The following is an 18127-nucleotide window of genomic DNA, read 5'->3' as shown; positions in this document are numbered from 1 at the left end:
ATATTCCTATTATATTGACTAGCCCGTTGGCCCTGCCTTCTATTCCGCTGGTTGCGGGTTCGATTCCCGCCTGAGTCTAGGTGTAATATTTGTACTTATATATGTATTATTTCTATGTATATTTATCAGAAAATAGTATAGTTATAACAGTCGGCTGTTACCTGTAACACAAGCATTAGGTTGCTTACCATAGGAACAGACGACCGTGTGTGTATGTTATAAATATTTATTTATATTTTAAAACAATTTGTTATCAATGGAGAAATAAGTGATTCTCTACGGGAAGCTGTTTAGTTATATTTGTCAATCTTATCGCTTATTCTTCCGTTAAAAAATCGTTAAGCCGCAGACAGTGTTTTTCAGAGAATCGTAAATAGTGCTTTTGCACGTTTTTCTGAAAATCACTAGCAATTTTGATATTGTAATATCAAACAATACATACTGTATTATTGGATATTACAATACTTTTTACTAATGCTTTTTCAAAAGATCATACCTATTATATGTTCTACAATAGCCTACATTAAGTAAAAATTTTAGATTCTTTACTTTGAAATGACTTATCTCTCCAATCGATTTTTTAAAAATATTTTTTTTATATTTAAAGAAACGTTGATATTGACCGATTTATTGACGAAATAATTGAGAATTTTGCAACCTTATTTTTGATATTAAAACTTAGATTTTTAACATCTCTGCCGGCCAGTTTCAATTCTCTACCTTTCGACTTTGCTGACTAGAGATAGAATTTTAACGTAAACTCCATACAAATTGTATCAAAAACTTATCACTAATTGAAAAAACCAGAAATAGATTATTGAAAACGGCCGATAGTCATTGGACTGTAGTATCACATACCTACTTCATATTGTTAATTTTTCTCTTGATTACTTTTAAATGCACATCACTATAAGATCAATAAATCGTTTAGAAATCCATAACAAAGTTAAAAGTCTTGCCTCCTTCGAAGTAACGTGTAAAGCTTATTAATTCACGGTATTAAAAACAATCAAGATCAAAAAGTGCAAATAGATCAACGGTTAAAAGCTGTTTATAATATAATTAAGTAGACAAGTGGGAGGTGATACGTCGCCCTGCCGTCTCCGTTATTAGCTGAATAACACGTTTAAAAGTTGTGTGAAATAATTAGGTTAATTGTATGTTATATAAAGCAATTGAATTAAACCTTTTTCAAGAGTATTTAACTTCAAATTGTGTTATGCCTTATATTCAAAACGGGTATTTACCATTTTGGTAATTTGTGACCATGTCGCTTCAAATAGTAACGAAATATCGAGAAATCAATATGACCAACAGCAAATATCTCGTTTTACATACAAATCTCAGTGTGAATAACTATGAAAGCTTAAAAATAAAGTATTTAACTAAGACAATTATAAAACAAAAAATATTAACTATTCAAGTCATTTGAAATAAATAAAATTATATATGATAACGTAAAATAGAACAATAATTAGTAAAACAGCGAAAATAAAAACGAAATGTAAACACTTAAATAATAATCTATGCATGTATTTTGTAGACATGACTTGCCAACCCAGTGGCGTAATGAAACGTCTAGAAACGATAACGTGAAAATAAATTAAAATTAGTGAAAAATACAAAATAATTCTGTATGATTAATTTTTAATGCTAAAACAAATGTCATGATATTACATAAACAATAATTTCACAAGACAATAGTCAACGGTCAGGACGCTAAAACAAAGCGATTGCAATCAGCACACACGATTCATTAGAAGGATTCATACGTCAAAGCATTATATTGTAACAGCGTAGTTCCCACCGGTGGGGGGGTGAGGTTCGCGGGCGTGCACGACAATATTTTTACCCCGCCCACACTCGCGCGCAAAACATCCGTCCACGCGGGCTATTCCCGGCGCGCACGCATTCCAATACCCGCCATTTCTTTTTTCCATCTAACCAAAATAATGTTGGCGACTCCAGAAATATGCGCGCAACCAAGCCCGACGGTTTGTTCATTTTTTCGCAATATCAATATAATTAACGATAACATATCGCATACAAACACCCATGTCAATCAGTTGACGATAAACGTCAATTGCAAATAGTCTAAGATAAATATAAAAAAAAAACTAATCCGAATAAAATCGATCCAATCAAGAGTTAATCTTACGTACTTATTTTGTCTAAACTCTTTTTCCGATTGTCAATATTTTGTGTTGTATGACTCCAGGGTTTCGAGTTTGCTATTCAAATCGTTACAATGCTAAATCAATGGTTGACCGTTTACTTTTATAATTTGGATAATCTATTAATTAAACAGTATAACATCAAAACTGGCCAAAACCAAACTTTTTTTCATCTGGGATCCACCACTGATGAACCATTTCTAACAATTATAATAGCAAACTTGCGCCCCAGTAGCGCAATCGACGATTGTCACTCAAAAAGTGTTTCTCGTTGTCAGAATCAGAGCCCGAGAAAGAACCATATAGCGGAGAGAGCGAAACAAACTTTAGAAAATAATTTCCTGTTGCAAGTGAGTCCTTTATACATTACAGAACAAGCGATCGTGTCACATTCAACGACTCGGAACTGAACTAGAGCTGCTCTGGAACATTATTGTATGAAATATGTCGTAAAAGATGGTTCATATAACGTGCTATTACTATGGTATATACAAATTAGCGTGTAGTCAAGTATTTCAGTAGAGTCGTATACATGTTCAATCTTGATTTTTTTTTTTAAATCATTAAATTAACGATCAGTCTTTGCTAACTTAGGTAGTGTATAGCAAGCGTAAAATTATATGATTCAATCGTAAATTTCATCTATATTAATATTCTGTTATTTGCTTGTTATGTTAAAGATTTAGTTAAAAGTACCATCTAGGTGTATTGTCTTGTTTTATTTTCTAAGGCCAATAAAACAGATTGATTGATTTTTATTTGACGATGGTGAGATTACTGAGGTTAGGGCACGGCAGGAAATATCTTGCTCAAAATCTGGAGCAACCCAACTGGGGAAGTACTCAACCTAACAGAATATCACAGCTAAAAGTTACTGCTCTCAAGCAGTGTCGTGTTCCTGTGGTGAATAAGGTGGCCAAAGCTAATGAGTGCAGTTCTGGTGTTGCAGACGTCTATAAGCTACGGTAATCGCTTACCATCAGGTGAGCCGTACGCTTGTTTGCCGACCTAGTTGTATAAAAAAAAGGTTACACAAAATATCAATTCATTGCTTGGAATTTGGATATTGATACAAGGATTTTGGTATCATAGTTTTATACAATGGGTTTATTATGTTGCCTTGGCACGAAACCATGAACTATTAATGCACTTCTATGATAAACTGAAAATAACATCGTCCGTATTTATAGGGTAAGGCCATTTATTAATTCCACTGTTAAATCAAAAGTTGTATCAGTATTTCAAAACTTTCTTTTTTAATTCATCAATGTTCCAGACCGATCGCAGTCTTCAGTTTTTAAACGAATTTAATTTTTTTTTTAATTAATTTGCTTAGTAGGTATCTGTTGAATATGACACTTTATTTTTGTTCGCGTTTTTTTACTCAAAATCCAAATTTTGTTTGGCTTTTTGTTTTCGAAATTATCAGAATAAATGTTTTGTGAATATCAATCGCACCATTCTCTGTACCTACTTTTCGTCATTACATCGTCAAAGTTTTTTATTTATATGTTTTTTTTTTTGTACTGACGATTAGTCTATCAATTTAGCCCACAGATGATTGTTTTTGGTAATATATCAGAAGCTATCAATGTCTTTGTTTTGTACAGATATACGTATATAACATTAATTCAATAATAGATATATTTGTACCAAATAAAAACGTTCAATAATAGTCGAGTTCGTTTTTATATCTGACGTACGAAGCAGGTAGAGAATTGGCTATAATCCACTTGGCCACTGTAATTGTTTTAACAAACATTTCATTCATGTCGCCATATATCACCTCTTAAACTCAACCACCGGAAGTAGATTGCAATTAAACGCTAACATCTCAACACGCGGCTATAAGATAAAATGAACTAACTTCTCGTCTTGTTACTGAAATGTACACCGTACAGTAGTACGGTGTATCTTCTGTAACTGTAAGGGGTCATTCATAAATACACATACGTCACATGAATTTTACGATTTTTGACTCCCTCCCCCGTCCATGTCACAGCTAGCAATTTATGGATGGCCCCTAATGACAAAATTGTGTGTCTCATAACTGAGCTTGAAAGGGATGTTTAAGGTTATAAATGGATGTTTACAGCTAAAGAAGCAGCAACAGTTGCAGCAAGAGATCCTGCTGCAGCATTTCCAGCAACAGCAACAGCAACTTGCCGAGCAGCATGAACAGCAAATCAGGCATCATTTAAAGGTGACTACTAATTCTAGCCTTTTTTTTATTCGAAATATTACCAATTAGCTCATAAATATTTATAAATGTTGTGATTTTTGAATGTGTTTTTTCGTTCCACATCCTTTACCACTTTATTACGATACCTCAAATTTAGAAAGTCAAAATTTCGACAATAAACGGGTTTCGTAAAGTATTGATTCGAAAAAAAACGTTGTGATATAAACATTTTAGAAAGTCGACCCGATGGTCGTTTATATCTTTAGAGATAATTAGTTAACGGTTAACCTCAGGCATTTATATAATTAGTCCGGAATGATAATAAAAATAACACAATAACATTCCGCCGGTCTCATCTCGATGAGAACGTTGGCGCGAGGGCGCGGAATGGGCGTCTCCGTAGCTGTCACAGGCTTCTCTATAAATAGCCGTGAATGGCCTAGCCCGTATTCTGCAATTACATCACTCATAATGCGCTCGACTGACTGTATTAACCTAGCGTGACCCCAATTAACGACTGGGAAAAATTCTCGGTATGTTGACACCGTTTCAAACGTACGGGAACCTGACGCTGATATTGATGATAAAATATTGCAAAATTTTGATTTTGAGAATTGAGGTCTTACCGTCGGCCAAGAAAGTGGTGTACCACCATAAGGTTGAATGCCGCTTGCAGATTCATAGGTGATAAAGATTAGTTTCGCTTGCAGAACGATCTGACAACTTCTATCGCCATCTTTATCTGATTATTGATAACGATATTATTTATTACTAATAGAGTTTAAAATGTCGTGTATAATAATGACGTGTGAATACTTATCAATTAGGTTTACGTCATTATTATATGTCTCTTGCAGTAATATCTTTTAATAACGAACCTTGTTGTAATTTTCGTTGACCAGGAAACTAAATCAAAACTGGTACATCACTTTCTTGGCCGACCGTACATCTTCATTTGTCGTTGCAGTGCAGTGGAACATTAAATCGTTATTTATGACGCTTAATATACATTTGTTAGTATAACGACTTCAAAATTATCTCAGATTCGTTTTCTGTTATCTTGTCACCTATTGCATTTGAAAAATCATTATTATTCATATCAATCAAATTATTATTACATATGTATCCATGATTCACTTTCCGAAGAAATACATTATAAACATAGGAAATATGTTCGGTATGTGGAGACCGTCCAATTTTCATTTCGTTTTGATAACTTATTCCATCGGAATCCGTGACGCACCGAAAAGCGTGGTTGTCACCGCAGCGGTAAACGCGTTATCCATATCAGCGTCTATTTTTATTTATCCACTCATGAAAATTGATACAGGGCTTATTATTCACACGCGCTTATCATCATCGAGTGAGAATTTCTATTTACGAACGTTTAGCTATCGCTCTCGCAGGGTATGAGTAGGTGCCAGGAGATGCGTCTTAAAGTAGGTAAATGTGGTAACAGTTATGGGAGCAACAGAAAGCGATGGAGGAGGCGGCGCTGCGAGAGGCGCGTGAGGCGCGAGAGGCGCGCGAGGCGCGGGAGGCGCGGGAGGCGCGCGAGCGGCACGAGCGCGACCGCGTCGAGCTGCTGCGCAAGAAGGACAAGCACGAGCACAGCGCCAACGCCTCCTCGCAGGTCAAGCAGAAGCTGCAGGTACGCAGCCGCGCCCGCGCCGAGCTGAGCGCGCTACAGCCCAGGCCACATGGCATACGTTTGCACTGGCCGTACAGATGTTTGTCTTGTTTGTAGTGTTTCCGGACCCTCGACAAAGGAGTGAATCCTAGTGGGAACCGTTGAGTTTGTTACTGTTGCCAAACCAAGAATTCGCGAAGGCAGCATAAAACTCAAAATAATCTGAACTGAATTTGGTAAAATTCATACTACACAGCGCCACCCTATGGCTGATAAGAATTTTTCAGACAATTAAAAAAAGGTTTTTCAAGTTTTTTATTAAAATATAAAATTTTACAATTCTTATATGCGTCTTTTCAGGAATTCCTCAAGAAGAAACAAGCCGCAGCAAATGCAAATGGAACCATACCACCTTCTTCACCCTACAGAAATTGGTAGGATATCGTAGCTATCTACCTAGTTTAGAAGTTCACTTCAACCTTTATACTAAACACTCGTTCAACCTTTCTTAATTTCCAGGGGTATAGTGAAATCGTCATCAGGTGAATCGATAACGTCCACGGGGGCGACCGCCACCGCACACCCCTACAGACTGGCGGCGCCCTTGCCCTTGACGCTCAACGCCGCGCCCCCGCAGCCCTCCCCCGCGGACTTCCCTCTCAGGAAGACCGGTGAGTGCCGAACGATGCGTGTACGTTTCGAATGTTGTGTACCGTTTGTCGTGAGATTAACGCCCGGTTTCCGAAAGGCTGATCAATGCAGAAATTAACAAATCATCTGTCAAATCTCTTGTTAAGCATGAAATGAGTTGCTAAAAGCATGGTTAACTACTTAATTTAATCATACTGTCAGTTGACATAACTGTCAAATTTGACTCTGGAATCGTATGTTAACCGCCATTTTGGGTTTCTGAAACGCGAATTAAGCTATAATCATTGATCAAACGTCTGTCAAATACTCGTTCAACTAATCGGTGTATATCGGCGAATTAACTTAAAGAAAACAATTATTTTCTACGTGAAACTACATTTTGGTGCTTTAAAGGTATGTAAAACATATTTATAACCAAGTTTTATATATGTAATGTATGTTTTATCTTATAATAGTCTACATTTTGGTCTTGATAAACTAAAATTTTTTGTTCTTTGTTGTAGCTTACACAGATGTCTATTATTATTACGAAGAAGATACTGGTCAAAGTTCAATAATAAATAAAAACACTTCAGTGTCGGTCATCTCTATTATTGAAACATTTTAATTGTTAAGTTTTAAATTTGATTACTAACAATATATAAATAATAGGGAATTTAAAAGAAAAGGTCATAAAAATATATATCTAAATATACATTTATAGGAACTATTAAAAATACTTATAATTACTTAATAACTAAAATTTGAAACAAGCTATTATAATTATAATTACTTTATCATATTTTCATCTTACTATTTTCTACTAAACTAATGGTTTTTTTTTTTTTTAAATCAGTCTTCAATATTCTGATAATTTAATTTTTTTTTTCTAAAGATGCTCTTCGTCTTATTTTCATGATATTGTTTTTTTTTTTTAAATAATAAATAATATAAATAAATAAATATCTTATAACATACATTTTTTATAAATATTCAAAGAAATAATAGATATATAAATATATAAATACAAATATTACACCCAGACTCAGACGGGAATCGAACCCGCAACCCGCAGAACAGAAAGCAGGGCCACTACAAACTGTGCCAACGGGCTAGTCAGTTATTGTTTTTAGGAACTATTTCCTTTTATTGTATCTTCCTTAGATGTTTATATGATGCTTTATTAGATGTTTGAGTATTATCATATGTATTAAATAACATCACAACTAACAGTTTCTGTAGGTTTTGATACATCACAAATATATAAAATAATATTTAATTATGTTACATAACCACATGTTACAAACCGAATGTCAAATCAAACTAATCGAGGACTAGCTAATTTTGCTGTGAATGACGTTTCAGCAACTCCAATTGGTTTGACATCCGTTTTAAATCTAACAGCCGATTAGTAGACCTATACTTTGACAAACGTTTCAGAAACCGGGCGTAAATCTAATATTTGAGCACCGAATAGGCATTTGAATAATTAAATGAAATTAAGTAAATTACATTTAAGTGTCAATCGGAGAGTAAAGTACTAAGAACAGCATGCTTTGGATGTCGTATGAGTTGAGTCGTAGTTATTGTTATTAACCGTGTGGAGTTTAATACCGAAACCCGCGGGACCGACTGCCCTCGCCGGCCGCTGCTGGCCCGGCTCGGGCGAGTCGGTCCCGGGGGCGGAGCGCTAACCGCATGCGTGTGCAGCGTCGGAGCCCAACATGCTGAAGCTGCGGCTCAAGGCGCGCGTCGGCGAGCGCCGCGCCTCGCCGCTCGCGCGCCGCCCGCTCAAGACGCGCGCCAAGCTCCGCAGTGAGTACCCGCCCTACCTCGACCACTTACTTACCCGCAGCTTTGTAGCTAGCATGCGCGTTGCCGAACCTATCCTTGAGCCTCCCTAACTCGTCGTTATCGTCACATCGGCCTTTCGCAGTTATTGGACATGGGCCTCCAAAAGTTCGCGCCAAAAGTGGCGTGAACTCATGTGTTTTGCCCATAGTCACACTGGGCAGGCGGGTCGGTAACCGCAAGGCTGGCTTTGTCGCACCGAAGACGCTGCTGCCCGTCTTCGGCCTGTGTATTTCAAAGCCAGCAGTTGGATAGTTATCACGCTATCGGTCGGCTTTTTAAGTTCCAAGGTAGTAGTGGAACTATGCTATTCCGAAGTCGCCTCTCACGACACCCACGAGAAGAGAGGGAGTGGCTATATTCTTTAATGCCGTAACCACACAGCATAGCAGGTATGAGCCTCCCTAACTATGGCCACTTCACTCAGCACAGGAACTAATTACTATTTTATAAGAGAGTATTATTTAGTTGTAATCTTCTGTAAGTTTTTTCCTCGCATCTTCAATTGGACTAAATTTTTGATCAAGAAGTTTCCTGCTGTGTCCTACCGAAATAAAACATTCTTGGGATTCGATCTTAAATACGTGATCGTTTTGCTATTTTAAACGAGATCAAAAGACTCACGATAAATGTTCATAGCGTACCCCTAGGGAGGTTTACGTTCGGGAGTGGTCTTTCACAGACAACCGACGATGATACAATTCTACGTTCTAAGTGATTTCATATAACCCATTGCACGACAGACTGCGACGGCTCGTCCCCGCGCGGCTCGCCGCCCGGCGCGCCGGCGCCGCCCATCCGCGAGGAGGAGGAGGGCGCGCGGCCGCCCGAGCTGCTGTTCTCGTCGCCCTCGCTGCCCAACATCTCGCTGGGCCGGCCGCACGCGCCCGCGCCGCTGCCGCCCGTGTGCGAGGCCGAGCCCTACTGCGGCGCCGCGGCGCTGGGCGCGCGCCTGGCCAAGCGCCCGCTGGGCCGCACGCACTCGGCGCCGCTGCCGCTGGGCGACCCCGCGCTGCAGCCGCCCTCCGCGCACCACTACCTGCGCGACCAGATCCGCAAGACGGTACGTCGCGCCCCGCCCCCGCCCCGCACGGCCTCGCCGACGACCGTCTCACCGCCGGCCCGTCCGCAGGTGCTGACGCGCGCGCACGACGCGGCCGCCGCCCAGCTGCGCGAGGAGGAGGGCGAGGTGATCGACCTGACGGCCCGGCGCGCCGCGCCCGAGAGCGCGCCGCCCGCGGAGCCCCCGGGGGCCGTGCCCCTGGCGCGCGCGCTCAGCTCCCCCCTGGTGGGCGCCCGCGCCCCCGCCACCGGCCTCGCCTACGACGCGCTCATGCTCAAACACGGGTAACCCTCTGACGTGTGATTCCCTCGAATGCGATTGTCGCCCCCCGGGGTCGAGTCCCGCTGACCGCATGCGTGCGCAGGTGCGCGTGCGGCGCGCACGCGCCCACGCACCCGGAGCACGGCGGGCGGCTGCAGTCGGTGTGGGCGCGGCTGTGCGAGACGGGGCTGGCGGCGCGCACGGAGCGCACGCGCGCGCGCAAGGCCACGCTGGAGGAGCTGCAGGCCGTGCACTCGGAGGCGCACGTGGCGGCGTGGGCGGGGCGCGCGGGCGCGGCGGGCGGCAAGGCGGGCGCCGAGGGCCGCGCCGTGCGCCTCGTGCGCCTGGCGTGCGGCGGGCTGGGCGTGGACGCCGACACGGCCTTCAGCGACGCGCACACGCCGCCCGCCGCGCGCCTGGCGGCCGGCGCGCTGCTGGACCTGGCCGTGCGCACGGCGCGCGGCGAGCTCCGGAACGGGTGAGTGCGCCGCTCCGCCCACCGCAGTCGCCCGGCCGCCGCCCGCCGTCACTGTACCGCCCTTTCTCGGCCGCAGGTTCGCGATAGTCCGGCCGCCGGGCCACCACGCGGAGCCCAATCAAGCGATGGGCTTCTGCTTCTTCAACAATGTGGCCATCGCGGCGCGAATCCTCCACACGCGCCTCGGTCTACAGAGGATACTCATCGTAGACTGGGTGAGTTTTCAAACTGTATTTGTTCGACATTTCGTAGCGACGTTCAGATGAGTTATGTCTTCGTCTGGAGTCGCCGTTAAGACCGTACCGCCTTCCAGGACGTGCACCACGGCAACGGCACGCAGCAGATCTTCTACGAGGACCCGCACGTGCTGTACATCAGCCTGCACCGCCACGACGACGGCAACTTCTTCCCGGGCACCGGCGCCGCCTCCGAGTGCGGCGCGGGCGCCGGGCTCGGCTACACCGTCAACATCGCCTGGCCCGGCCACCCGCCGCTGGCCGACGCCGAGTACCTGGCCGCCTTCCGCTCCATCGTCATGCCCATCGCTAAGGTTCGTCTCGCAGACTAACCGTGACTAACCGTTTGTGTAGGAGATGATACTGCATACTAGGATTCTATAAAGATATTTCTTTATAGAATCTTAAACTTTTAAGTGAGAAAGACTATCGTAAGAATAATACATATCATATCGTAAAAATATCGCAACACGATAATTCAACGACTGGAAACTACCGTTTTTTTTTTTTCGTTTTTTTTTATATGTAAATTTTTTTTTTTTGGACTTAAATATCAATTTCAAAGTATTGATATTCAATCTCCAGGAATACGACCCCGAGATCGTGCTGGTGTCGTGCGGGTTCGACGCGGCGGGCGGGCACCCCGCGCCCATGGGCGGCTACAACGTGTCCGCCGCCTGCTTCGCGCACATGACGCGCGACCTCATGTCCCTCGCCAACGGCAAGGTACGAGGCGCGACTCAGCCCGTTGCATCCCACTGCCGGCCATGGGCCTCGTTCTCCATTAGGAGAGGGATCGGAACTTAACTCACGACGCGGCTCTACTGCGGGTTGATATACTGGTATGAGTAACGATTGCCATTAGGTGTATATGACAACAATCGGGATCAACAGCTCTAATGAGACGTACTCTGCGGGGCACGGTGGGAAGACCCGCAAGGACGGACATTTTTACCGGAAAGAAATATTTGTACTATAGTGCGTTCAACGAGCCGAGATACCGAATGCAAACAAACCAAATGCGAGCTCATTCAACTATGCAGGGTTTTGTTACCTTTTTTTTTACTTACACAAAAATTTTAAATGTAAAATATATTTATATTTTGTAATTACTGAATTAAATATAATTAATTAAATATAATTATGTATTTAAGATTTGATACTTCTTAAATAATAATTATCGAAATATAAAAATCACCCGAGCGCTTCAGGACACGAAATGAAATAAAAATAAATAATACAAATTCAAAGGGCCGTACGCGGTCCGATTGTTTTCAAGGCTAGTTAAAATATCGTTCGACCTTGCAGAGAGACGTGCAGCAGATAGCAAACAGACAAGATAGAAAGAGATAGACTACATTTTGTTTGTTCCGTCGTCGCTACGAAAAAATGATGAGCATTGTTTACATTTGGTATCTCTTCTCGTTGAACAGACTTTAGTACGAATGTATCTGTAAACTCGCGGCGCGTAGTCGCCGACACGGCACACGCACAACTAAAGCAAAGCGGTCGACCGAGCGAGTGCGTCCCGCTAATGCCCCGTGCGGCCGGCAGGTGGTGCTGTCGCTGGAGGGCGGCTACGACCTGGCGGCCATGTGCGACTGCGCGCAGGAGTGCGTGCGCGCGCTGCTGGGCGACCGCCTGGCCGCGCCGCCGCTGAGCGAGCTGGCGCGCGCGCCCGCGCCGCACGCGCTGCGGGCGCTGCGGGCCGCCGCCGCCGCGCAGGCGCCGCACTGGCCGCAGGTTCGTTACCGCACAGATATGACGTGCGCGCACGCTCGTCTACTCCTAAGTTATCCGGCTCGAAGGACCAATGTCGGGTTCCTGGGCCTCGGTGAAGTATGTGTGTCAAAATATCTAAGTGTTTGATATTGTTGTGTGATACTGTGATGATTTTGTTATGTTAATTGTTTCGACAAATACACTTGTATATAAATATATGCACATCACGCTGTGTCAGCTCGCGTATACAGTGTCCTCTGCCGCGCCGCAGGTGAAGCGCAGCATGGCGCTGGCCGGCGCGGCGGCGCTGGAGGCGGGCGCGGCGCGGCCGGGCTGCCCGCAGAGCGAGCGCGACGCGGCCGACACGGCGGCGGCCATGGCCTCGCTGTCCGTGCAGCCGCCGCAGGCGCGCCCGCTGGCGCTCAGGTGCGTGTGCACGGGCTGTCCCGACCTAACCTGACCGATCTGTACGTGCGAGTGTGTTGCGGGTATTTTTCTTTTACTCCTTAAAACTATGGAGTTGGTGGGGTGAAAAAAAGGTCAGCCGAAATATGCCAAGATCTAGAGATATTAATCGTTTTTTTTTTAATTTTTGCCTTTTTCCCTTAATAAAAATCAAAAACAACTTTATTCAAATAGGCTTCAAAAGTATATTCGAATCGTCATTTTACAAATTATAGTTTTAAGATGATTATTTAGGGCAAGAACGTCACCCATTTGGAAATAACATATAAACTGTGTTTTAGCACAAAATTAGTAGTATCTTGCATGAAATAAAGTGTCACTAAGCCCTTTCATCTTTATCAATTAAGTAATCCTGCACCGAATAATGCGTTTAATGACGCCGCGTTGGCACAATGGTCACAGCTATGGATTGTGCCTGTTGCGCTGGCGGTTGCGGGTTCGATCCCCGCCCATGATAAACATTTGTATTGGCCATACAAATGCTTGCCGTGGTCTGGGTGTTTGTGCAGTCCTTGTGGGTCTCCCCACCGTGCCTCGGAGAGCACATTAAGCAGTCGGTCCCGGTTGTTATCATGTACACCTGATCCGCATTGGAGCAGCGTAGTGGACTAAGCTCTGACCCTTCTCCAACATGGGGAAGGAGGCCTATTCCCAGCAGTGGGATATTACAGACTAAAACGTGTGGCGTGGCGCAAATAATGCACTTTGTCTATTAATTTATTTTGAATATGCGCGGCACCCAAAGTCCGCCAGTGGCGTGCGAGCGAGTAGTGAGCGCGCGTTCTGTTGCAGCCGCTCGGGCAGCGCGCGCTCGGTGGCCGAGGAGCCCATGGAGCAGGACGAGGGCAAGTGAGCGCGCCGGGCTCGGCCGCCGGAGCCATCGAGACAAGTCTTAATTTGAAAGCTTTAAACGTAGGGAAGTCGGAAGTGTACAAAGTGATGTTAATATATAGTTGGATACGCTCTCGGGTGTGACCGCGACGGCTAGCTTTCACGCCGGCGCGTCCGATGCCGCTCTACTCTGTCGGTAGAATGTTTCGACATTCCGTCGTACCTTCGTGTCGTCGTCTCTGTCTATACCAAAGACTTCAGATTTGAAAACCTTTAGAGGTGTAACTCTGTCGTAGTCGTCGAATGAGCGTCCTCGTGGAGACTCGCTCCGTGAGTGTAAATTCTTTCGAATGAAACGTTGTGTCCCTGTATCGTTGCGATTTTATAGCAGAGTCTATAAAAGATAGTATTTATTAGCCCAGTAAATATTGTTATTTTTGTATAAAGAGAGTTTACGTCCGGCCCGTTCGGTCGGAATGTGTATGTGAGTGGTGATTCGAGTTCGTCGCGACGACGCCGTCTCGTCCGGCCGAACGTGATATTTTAATGAATATTGTCTATAGTTGAATTATGATTCGATGAAAAAATAATCGATGTTGTGTCACGTATTCGTTCCTTAAGATCGTAGTTCTCTGGATATTATGCAGTCGAACCGTCGTCGTTCGACTCGTCGTAGTCTCGGTCCGTAGCGACGGGGTGCTGCCGACACTCGTCGAGGTGTAATTACAATTTGTATGTAACTAATTATCTTCTCCAGATAGTGTATTTTGTAACCGTAAATGTTAAACGTCACAGATAATGAATATTGTAACGCGTGCGGTGTCGCCGGACGCGAACGTGCCCTTAAAGTGAAACGCGATTGAGCTAAATATTTAACTATCAAAAGAGTCCTATTTATCTACCGGCATAAGTTACTCGTTAAGATAATTTGTGTAGTGCGATTGCAAGTTCATCACAATTACGTTTCGTAAGGGCTTTCCAATAGCGGCGGGTGGAGATGATATATTTTTGTAAAGGCTGTCCACCGCCGCGCCGGCCGCCGCGCCCGCAGCGTTAGTCACTAAGTGTCATGTCAGAGTAGGAGGGGGGGGGGGGGGGGGGGCGGCGCGGCGCCATCGTACATCGAGGGATGCGATCCTTGTACGCTAAACAGATTTAAACAATGTTGTATCTTTGAGAGTTTTATTGTTAAATTGGAATACAGATGAAATAATTATTTAATAAATGTATATAATATTATATATATTTGGAAATATATCTGCATTTTTATTTTTCACCTGATTTTTTTTATTACCCAGTTGTCTATAAACATGAAACTTACACAATAATAAATCAGCTCACTTTGGATTTCATTATTTTGTTTGACAAATTTATAATGTTTTAAAACAACTTTGTATTTATTTTTTAAATATTTACTCTATTTTTAAATAATTTCATTCCCATCGACAAGTAGTAAAACGTATGGAAAAGCAAAACATGTCAAGTATAAACGCGTTATAACGCGTTATAAGTAGATATAATTGTGTTTGCAGGCAAACGAAGAAAAACCGACTTCAATTATATCGACAAGTAATGCAACGTAGGCAGATGAAAAAATAGTCAAGTAAATACGCTTATCAAAGAATACTCCAAAAGTTGTAATTAGATCTTGATGAAATTTAAATGTGACCACATGATAAACATCAGTTTTCGATTAAATTAAAAATTAGAATTGAGTAACCTCCTCCTTTTTGAAGTCGGTTAAAAAAGAAGACATCAGATCTCTATTAAATTTAAATGGGACTACAAAATAAGCATCAGCTTTCCATTAAAACAAGAATCATCAAAATTAGTATAACTAGTGATAAGTTATGCGGTAAAATACAACGTACAAGTAGGTCGACAAAAAAATAGTCTAGTAAATACGCAATAATTTAAACTCGAAAAGTGTTTGTTAGATCTAAATTAATTTTATATCGGACCACAAGACACGCACCATCTTTCGATTAAAAAAAAAATAAAACAAACGGGGTGAGCTAAATAAAACCGTTTAAAAAAGAAGAATCATCGAAATTGGTCCACTCAGTGAAAAGGTATAGGCAGAGTATAGTCGACGTAGGTCAACGTAGAGCGACAAAAAAATCAAGTAAGTACGCATTATTCGTAAGTCGAAAAGTAGAGTATAGTAGTTGCCAGATCTCAATTACATTAAAATGGGACCACAGAACACGCACCACTTTTCGATTTAAAAAAATCATTGAAATCAGTCCACTCAGTCAAAAGTTCTGAGGTAACATACATAAAAAAACAATCGAATTGAGATCTTCCTCCTTTTTGGAAGTCGGTTAAAAAGAATACAAGTAAGGACAAACATCTGATAATTGTGTAGCTTCTTCTATTAAAATAAATTTAAAGTTTCTGTAAGAAGTATTAATAGAAACAAAATCTAAATTATTTATTGCCTATTTTATCTTTATTTAAAAGTTTACTGTACAAATTTATGTTAAAATATATTATATAATATATTATAAATCAAGCTAATACGTAATACTTGTAACATTGTTAACCCTTATACTTCTTTCATATGTTTTATTTATGCGAGTTTTTATTTGAAATATATTTAACGCTAGCTCGGGTTTTTCCACGTTTAAAACAAGAATCCAAAGTGACTTTAAAGTTTAAACAACTTTTAATATGGCGCCAATTTCTACTTAACAATGAATAAATCGCATTATCGCACAATTGTAAATAAGTATGTATTATTTGATTTTAAAAATAAATTATCGACTTCTATAATAAACTAAATAACTCATTCATGAATTCGTTTAGATTTATAGCATCAATAGTGCCAACATACACAACTGATTTCGTCAGTCACCTAGAATGTATAAATATCATTTCCAAAATGATTAATTCAAAACTTACCCAATGTTGTAATGGCAACATGCGAAAACAAGTCCAGAAAGCTTTTTGTAGCTCAACTTTCACTTTTTATACACTTTAAATTCACAATGTGAATTTCACATTCAGTTTTGACTGCAAAAATTTAGTAAGAAACAGCGCGCCAAAAAAAAAACATCGCCGCTTATCGTAGTGATAAGCGACGCGTTGTTTTTTTTTTCGTATACAATTTATACAGCCAATATATTATTTCCTAATTTATAAATTTCAAAATCGCTAATTAAATCTAATTATTAATTAAATTATTTATTAAATAATATTAGTTAATAAAAATACAGAATATGATTATAAAATGTGATAAAAGAGATTGACACAATTAGACCTCTAACATACCCAAATTATTCTCAACTCTACCCATCAATCAATCAACATAGAACGGGCGGGAAAATCATCATAGTTTATATAAAGTGTTACTTATGAGTTATATGAATTGTGCACGTAACTACAAAATACAAATCGTTGGTTCATAATGCCACCGACTTAGACCGACGAAATTAATTCGAAATTGGTATTTTCAGGAAGATGAGGTTTTTGTTATTTTACTTGCACTTGCACATATTTTTGTTTTCGCAAAGTTATAATATTAATAGAATTAATTATATTATATAATATTATATATAGTTATATATAATATATAATATCTTACCGTATATACTTATTTACCTACTTATTATTATTATTAGGAGTTTTAGGCCATAAAGACTAATTAGTCAAATTAAAACCAAAAAATGCTTAATACCTATTAAGAAATAAAGGATTTTTCGTAGATTGCATACATCCTTTCTCATTTTTTTTAATCTTACATTCTTCAAGATCTTAAACTCAAAGTCATTTTTCATTTTTAAGGTTTGAATCAACAAATTGTCAAATAGTAAAATTTAAGTTGAACTTTTTTTAAGCCTGGGTGAAGACTGAAACCATAACGTCTAGAGCCGACCAGTAATGGAGTATTCACCAAAGATAATTGTGTTTGCTCGCAAACGAAAAAAAAACCGACTTCAATTACATCGACGAGTAATACAACGTAGATCGACGAAAAAATAGTCAAGTAACTACGCGTTATCAAAGATTACTCAAAAAGTAGTTATCAGATCTCGATAAAATTTATATGTGACATGATAAACATCAGCTTTCAATTAAATTAAAAATTATCAAAATCGGTACACCCAGTAAAAAGTTATTGCGGATTTTCGAGAGTTTCCCTCGATTTCTCTGGGATCCCATCATCAGATCCTGGTTTCCTTATCATGGTACCAAAACTAGAGATATCCCCTTTTTAACAATAAAAATTTATCAAAATCGGTACATCCAGTAGAAAGTTATGCGGTATAATACAACGTAGGTCGACGAAAAAAGCGTCAAGTAAAAACGCATTATTAGATATAGCTCGAAAAGTAGTTGTTAGATCTCAAATAAATTTAAAATTTAAATGGGACTAAATGACAGATACCACCTTTCGATCAAAAGAAAATTTGTCGAAATCGCTCCACCCAGTCAAAAGTTCTGAAGTAACATACATTAAAAAAAAATACAGTCGAATTGAGAACCTCCTCCTTTTTTGGAAGTCGGTTAAAAATAGCCCAAAAACTCGTCAATTTAATGCTAGCTAAGCGACCCATGTTTTTATATTTAGTTGCAAACAATTAATTACGTTAAAAAGTATT

At 41.0% G+C, this 18127-nt stretch overlaps 1 protein-coding gene across 1 annotated transcript in view; it reads left to right on the top strand.

Annotated features, from left to right (window-relative positions):
• Positions 1–14778, top strand: part of LOC123656383 (histone deacetylase 7) — a 67076-nt gene extending 52298 nt beyond the window's left edge. The window contains exons 3-17 of the mRNA XM_045592072.1: positions 2453–2524; positions 4270–4377; positions 5816–6007; positions 6347–6420; positions 6506–6657; positions 8327–8431; positions 9211–9530; positions 9600–9814; positions 9895–10269; positions 10346–10484; positions 10583–10819; positions 11091–11231; positions 12060–12248; positions 12499–12653; positions 13485–14778. Of these exons, the coding sequence (XP_045448028.1) occupies positions 2453–2524; positions 4270–4377; positions 5816–6007; positions 6347–6420; positions 6506–6657; positions 8327–8431; positions 9211–9530; positions 9600–9814; positions 9895–10269; positions 10346–10484; positions 10583–10819; positions 11091–11231; positions 12060–12248; positions 12499–12653; positions 13485–13545 (2535 nt within the window). The 3' untranslated portion in view covers positions 13546–14778. The remainder of the gene's footprint in view (positions 1–2452; positions 2525–4269; positions 4378–5815; positions 6008–6346; positions 6421–6505; positions 6658–8326; positions 8432–9210; positions 9531–9599; positions 9815–9894; positions 10270–10345; positions 10485–10582; positions 10820–11090; positions 11232–12059; positions 12249–12498; positions 12654–13484) is intronic.
• Positions 14779–18127: the final 3349 nt, after the last annotated feature.

This window comes from Melitaea cinxia, chromosome 9 (genome assembly GCF_905220565.1).
Source record: "Melitaea cinxia chromosome 9, ilMelCinx1.1, whole genome shotgun sequence".
Taxonomy (NCBI): Eukaryota; Metazoa; Arthropoda; class Insecta; order Lepidoptera; family Nymphalidae; genus Melitaea; species Melitaea cinxia.
Note: the sequence above shows the minus strand (reverse complement) of the source record. Positions and strands in the feature narration are given on the sequence as shown.